General features: G+C 39.2%; 1 protein-coding gene across 2 annotated transcripts in view; it reads right to left on the bottom strand.

Annotated features, from left to right (window-relative positions):
* Positions 1-7,088, bottom strand: part of wdr11 (WD repeat domain 11) — a 140,106-nt gene that overhangs the window by 123,474 nt on the left and 9,544 nt on the right. For both annotated transcript variants that reach the window (XM_016507319.1, XM_016507320.1), the window contains exons 4-5: positions 5,711-5,884; positions 5,104-5,296 (exon numbers count right to left, since the gene is read on the bottom strand). In XM_016507319.1, coding sequence (XP_016362805.1) covers positions 5,104-5,296; positions 5,711-5,884 — 367 coding nt within the window. The remainder of the gene's footprint in view (positions 1-5,103; positions 5,297-5,710; positions 5,885-7,088) is intronic.

The following is a 7,088-nucleotide window of genomic DNA, read 5'->3' as shown; positions in this document are numbered from 1 at the left end:
AGAGCAGACGGCTCCTTATGCTTTTGAATCGCTCTTGCGGTACTTTGATGTCATACACCGATTGGTCTGTGCAACGCCACTTCAAATCCAAAGTGCCTATGGCCAATGGTTCAACGTGCCAAATGGTTCACCCAATTAATTCAAAACATGCATTAAGAAATGAAATGCTGTGTGTTGCTCGGAGACGAACATTTCTGCTTTGTCTTTATATTTTCGTTGGCAAAATTTTAGACACAATATTGACTGTTTTTGCTCAATTTCGCTGATAAAAATAGCTCCAATCAAAGCCACAGCAGAACTGTTTTGTGTCTCCGAGCAACACAGCGGTGTTGACAACGTATGCTATTCTGTGTCAGCTGTGCCACGTGGATACGTTCAGATCAAAGTGCAAACGAAAAAAGTTTTTTTTTTTTTTTTTCCTTTGCGCACAAAAAGTATTCGCATAGCTTCGTAAAATTACGGTTGAACCCCTGATGTCTAATTATTGGATAATTAGAGGGAGACAAGCCGTAAAAAAAACATCAGTTGTCTTATTTGGAATGTAGGAAGTGGAAAGCTAAACCATCTATCCCTCAAATGTCAGATCTTCAACTCTCTAAGCTCCAGTTGTTCAAACCTCCCTTTTGGTCCACCGGGATTATTTTGGCCTTTTCCATGTCAAGATTAGTCGTAGAACAGAAAAGAGATGGGGCATTCTGTTTAAGTGCCAGACTACTCGATAATACACCGATCGATCTGTGCAGCGCCGCTTCAAATCTAACGCGCCTATGGCCAATGGTTCAACGTGCCAAATGGTTCACCCAATTCGTTCAAAACATGCATTAAGAAATAAAATTATTTCTGAAGTAATAACCATAGCTAACTGTTGTGTCAACACGAGACTAAGCAGTGTCATTCAAGATACTCCTCTCACACTCAGGGGTGTAAATTTCGTCTAACAGTTGGGGGGCGGGGGACAATAAACATAAAATTTCTCAAAAGCAATTTTTGAAGGGGACACAAATAATACAGCTAAAATTGTACTTGTAAGGAAAAGTTTACACAGAAGAAAGCCTTACATCAAGGTCCAGAAACGTAGCAAGGACATCGATAAAATAATCCATGTGACATCAGGGATTCAACCGTAATTTTACAAAGCTACGAGAATACTTTTTGTGCGCAAATGAAAAAAAAAACTTTATTCAACAATTTGTCTCCTCCAAATTGGAGGAGCGCCATTTTGGAGAGTATCCACTGAACATAAATTGTGTATGCTGTTTTGTGTCAGCTGCGCCACACGGATACGTTGTTTTCGTTCAAATCAAAGCGTAAACAGTGTAGTATCCACGTGGCACAGCTGACCAGGGGCATAAATTTCGTCTAACAGTTGGGGGAGACAATAAACAAAATTTCTCAGGAGCAATTTTTGAAGGGGACACAAATAATACAGCTAAAATTGTACTTGTAAGGATATGTATACACAGAGGAAAGCCTTACTACTATTAGTGTAGCAGGTAGACCGTGCCAAATTAGACAACTTCAAGCTGTTGTGGTCGCACCTGAACAGCAGTCGTGTCCGCAGGAGAGGTCAGCCGCATGAGATCCTTTGTGAGAGCTGCAAGAGAATTGAAGGAAGCTTTCCAGAACCTTACCACTGAGTTACAAGTTAAACTGGAAAATCAGCAGATCAAATTCAAATGTAATCCTCCCCAAGCTCCTCATTTTGGAGGCTCATGGGAACGAGAGATTTGCTCTGTTAAAGCAGCTCTGCGTGCGGTACTTGGCAGCCAAAGAGTATCAGAAGAAGTTCTACGGACAGTTCTGACAGAAGTTGAACATAACATTTCTCAAGAGCAATTTTTTAAGGGGACACAAATAATACAGCTAAAATTGTACTTGGTCAAATATACACAGCCATACTACTATTAGTGTAGCAGGGAGACTGTGCCAAATTAGACAACTTCAAGCTGTTGTGATCACACCGCGACTGCGGTCGTGTCCATTGTAGACATTACTATCTGTCAAGCAGGTAACGTTATTATTGCTAACATAGCGGACTCATCGAAAAATACATTGGTATTAAACATCTGTATTAAAGAGAAAATAATCACTTCATCCGATGTTTAAGTGAATAAGATACCCTCTACAGCCTTACTTACTGGAGTTCCACAACTATTGAATTTGTTCTCTCTCACCAGACTTGTGTATCTTGATTTGTTAACCAGTTTAGATGTGGACAGCTTCCTAATGGCCCTACGCCGTTTTATATCCAGGAGAGGTCAGCCGCATGAGATCCTTTGTGAGAGCTGCAAGAGAATTGAAGGAAGCTTTCCAGAACCTTACCACTGAGTTACAAGTTAAACTGGAAAATCAGCAGATCAAATTCAAATGTAATCCTCCCCAAGCTCCTCATTTTGGAGGCTCATGGGAACGAGAGATTTGCTCTGTTAAAGCAGCTCTGCGTGCGGTACTTGGCAGCCAAAGAGTATCAGAAGAAGTTCTACGGACAGTTCTGACAGAAGTTGAAGGAGTGTTAAATTCTAAGCCACTTGGTTACACCACTTCTAACATTGCAGACCTCGATCCCATCACCCCAAATCTCCTCCTCATGGGGCATCGAGACTCTTCTCTACCCCAGGTTATTTATGCTAACACTGAGCTTTTTGGCCGTAGATATTGGCGCCACAGTCAGGTCCTTGCTGACCAGTTTTGGACAGCCTTTATTCGACATTATTTGCCAGGTCAGCAGCTCCGTCAAAAATGGAATAGAGAAAATCCTAATCTAAATGACTCTGCTGTTGTGTTAGTTATTGATTCTCAACTTCCAAGAGCATCATGGCCCATTGGTAGGGAAGTACGTCTTTTACCTAGTCAGGATGGATGTGTGAGAGTAGCTGAGATTGCTATTAATGGAAAAACTTACGTACGCCCAGTTGCTAAGTTGATTCTATTATCCCAAATTGATGAATAATAGCAAATACATGACTGTATTTGGGGGCGGCTGTTGTGAATTTGACTCATTTGTCTTACCACTGAGTTACAAGTTAAACTGGAAAATCAGCAGATCAAATTCAAATGTAATCCTCCCCAAGCTCCTCATTTTGGAGGCTCATGGGAACGAGAGATTTGCTCTGTTAAAGCAGCTCTGCGTGCGGTACTTGGCAGCCAAAGAGTATCAGAAGAAGTTCTACGGACAGTTCTGACAGAAGTTGAAGGAGTGTTAAATTCTAAGCCACTTGGTTACACCACTTCTAACATTGCAGACCTCGATCCCATCACCCCAAATCTCCTCCTCATGGGGCATCGAGACTCTTCTCTACCCCAGGTTATTTATGCTAACACTGAGCTTTTTGGCCGTAGATATTGGCGCCACAGTCAGGTCCTTGCTGACCAGTTTTGGACAGCCTTTATTCGACATTATTTGCCAGGTCAGCAGCTCCGTCAAAAATGGAATAGAGAAAATCCTAATCTAAATGACTCTGCTGTTGTGTTAGTTATTGATTCTCAACTTCCAAGAGCATCATGGCCCATTGGTAGGGAAGTACGTCTTTTACCTAGTCAGGATGGATGTGTGAGAGTAGCTGAGATTGCTATTAATGGAAAAACTTACGTACGCCCAGTTGCTAAGTTGATTCTATTATCCCAAATTGATGAATAATAGCAAATACATGACTGTATTTGGGGGCGGCTGTTGTGAATTTGACTCATTTGTTTTTTTCTTTGTATTACATCTCCCACAATTCCTAGTAAACTACATTTCCATATATGCTGCACTACATTACCCATATTCCCCTGTTTAAGGTCTATAAATAGACCTTACTTCCTTCCTTTGTCCCTTTTGCATTGGTGAGGTGTGGGTGTTTGAATGGACACCCAACCATGTCCTTTGAGTCCTTCCCTTAGGATGCGTTAATGACTTAAAAACATCCTGTTTGTCCCGTGCATCCTGTTCATCATGTCCATCCTAGTAGTCCTGTTCCATGTGAATTTGTGAACTTCATGTCATGTGAATTGTTAATGCTTCTTCAATCCAATGGAATAAAAAAAGAGCAAAGGACTGGTGTTCTTTCCAGTGTTTTAATCAGACACGCCACCAAGTTTCTAAAATTTTATAGAAATTTTATATTATAAAATATTTCTATATTTTCTTTGGATATTTCAACATCTCATATTCAAATGGCTGATTCATTTAGAGATTAAGTAAATATCTCTTTATGAATGGGCCATTAAACCATTGGTTCACCCGATTCATTCAAAGCATGCATTTTTGCCCCATTCACTTGACTTTTAAGGGCATATAACTGCATTCCGTAGGCTATATCACGCAGTGAGTTGTTGCCCTGCATCATGGGCTGCTTTCTAGTTTAGTTTTTTTTTTATGCCCTTTCCTCGCTAACTTACCTCCATCTCTTTAACTCGGATGTACATCACTGATTACATTGCACGAGTGCCCACTACTGGCAAAACCCTTGCAATGGGCTGAATTGGAACATCCTTTGCAGCGCAATATTTGACCGGAAGGGTAAAAATGACAGTTATTTTCATCAGTTACGGTTCGTTAGTTCTAGCATTCTGCCCTTTTCAAATAGTACAGTAAGATCACATTTATTTGAATAAATTATAGCATTTATTTCAATTAATTATATATTAATTATAATTATATATTAGGGCTGGTAAGCAATTACATTTTTAAAACGCATTTTTGCCCCATTTGCGTTTGTGTTGTTTTACTACTTACACAATTATTTAAAGTATAAAACATTATTTACAATACACAGTGTGGTTTTTAATCATATTTTTAGGGGGACAACCCTCAGATGGGGAGTCCTGTCCCCCCGACCCCCCCAGGATTTCCACCTATGCTCAAACTTCAAAACTCTGCATCCTTGAACATTGCACTTTCCGCTATTTAATGAGGCAAACTTTTACTTCTTGGTTAAAGAAAAACAAAACATTGTTTTTTTTCCCTAGGAGAACAGGATTTTCCAGGACATTTTACATTTTCTATTATTTTTACATGGATTATTCAGTTTTTCCAGGTTTTTCACACACAAAAAAAAAACAACAACAATGATAATGTAATGTCAAACATCCTGTAGTGCTTCTGGGTTGTGCTAAACTTACGTGGGTTTCTCATTGGTGATGAGCACTTTGACCTTATTGAGGGCCTTTTTGGCACCGGTAGGTTGAGCCGCAGCAGGTTTGCTATGGGCAGGGCTGGAATGAGGACTGGCGATATAAACCTTCTTACCTCCACTTCCCGGCGGTTTAGAGTGTGAGAAATCTGTGATGAACACTATACCCTCGCTGGTTAGCACTATGACATAGAAAAGAACAAATAGCAAAAATTAGAGAAACAGTTTAGTAAATTGGTATTTACTTCATTAAACTACATTACACCATATATTATGCACCATACTAATAACTTTTATTAGTGATGCACAATACCATTTTGTACTAAACAAAGATACTGCAATCAGTACATCAGCAATGCTGAAAGGTTCAGTACAGTACAGTTAGACTAAGTGGAACATCACATAATGTTTAACATAATAATTTTTGTTAGATTTATTGATTTAAGCAAAGTGTCCCAGCTGTGTGAATCACTTTAAACAAATCAAAGAGAAAGACCAAATTCAAAAGATTTGTTCGCAATTTAAATATCACTTCCAGCAACCGTATCTGTGCATCCCTGAGTACTATTATGAATACAATATGATAGAATACATACATGCCAGATTGGAGGGCTCAAAGGGGTCAAAGGAGAAAGACAGGATGTTCTCAGCATAGCTCTTCTTCCACAGCTTGGTGCCAGTGTCTCCATTCCACAGAACAATATAGTTGGGAGGGTGGACAGCCAGAAGAAGATCGCGAGAAGCATCCTGAGTCCACAGCCAGTCCATATCTGATGCAAGGTATCAACATACACAAGTATCAATATCAATTAAAAAAATGCATCAATATCAATGAAAAATACACAGTTATGTCCATATATATATATATATTTATTTTTTTTTGGACACAGACACAATTTTTTATTATTTTAGCTGTTGACCAAAATATATTTAAGTTACAATTATATAATGAATATGAGCTTGAAGTGCACACTCTCAGCTTTAATTAGGGTACTCTCATCACAATTTGAGGAAAGGTTAAGGAATTACAGCTCTTTAATATGTACCTCCCCCCTTTTTTAAGGGACCATAAGTATTGCACAGTTGACTCAAAAGCCATTTCATGGACAGATGTGGGCTACTCATTTGTTATATCTACATCAATTAAGCTGGTAAAAGGTCTGGAGTTGATTCTAAGTGTGCCATTTGCATTTGGAAGCTGTTGCTGTGAATTAGATACAATTTATTACATATACTCTTTTGGACCATGAGGGTGAGTAAATGATGACACAATTGTCATTTTTGGGTGAGTGAACTATACCTTTTATAATTTATTTTATAAACTTTATTATTATTATTATGAATAATATTATTATTATTAATTATTTAATGAAATGATACTCTAAAAGATAAACTAAAACTGCCAGTAGGTGGTGGTAAATGTCTTAATGATTAAGTCATCGAGTCATTTATTCATTCGATTCGTTCAAATGGCTGATTCATTCAGGAGTGAAGTAAATGGTTCTTTATGAATGGTCCATTGAATCATAAGGCTTGTTTGACTTGAAGCAGATCATCACCATCAGACCGATCTGGATTCTAAGTGTGCCATTTGCATTTGGAAGCTGTTGCTGTGAACCCACATCATGCAGTCAACGGATCTCTCCATGCAGGTGAAACAGACAATTGTCAGGCTTCAGAAACAAAACAGATCCATTAGAGAGATAGCAGGAACATTAAGAGTGGCCAAATCAACAGTTTGGTACATTCTGAGAAAAAAAGAACACACTGGTGAGCTCAGCAACATAAAAAGGCCTGGACGTCCACGGAGGACAACAGTGGTGGATGATCGGAGAATCCTCTCCATGGTAAAGAAGAACCCTTTCACAACAAACCCCGCCAAGAGAAGAACACTCTCCAGGAGGTAGGTGTGTCACTGTCAAAGTCTACAATCAAGAGAAGACTTCACGAGAGCAAATACAGAGGGTTCACCAC

The sequence above is a fragment of the Sinocyclocheilus anshuiensis genome, unplaced genomic scaffold, assembly GCF_001515605.1.
Source record: "Sinocyclocheilus anshuiensis isolate Anshui unplaced genomic scaffold, SAMN03320099.WGS_v1.1 scaffold1938, whole genome shotgun sequence".
Classification (NCBI taxonomy): Eukaryota; Metazoa; Chordata; class Actinopteri; order Cypriniformes; family Cyprinidae; genus Sinocyclocheilus; species Sinocyclocheilus anshuiensis.
Note: the sequence above shows the minus strand (reverse complement) of the source record. Positions and strands in the feature narration are given on the sequence as shown.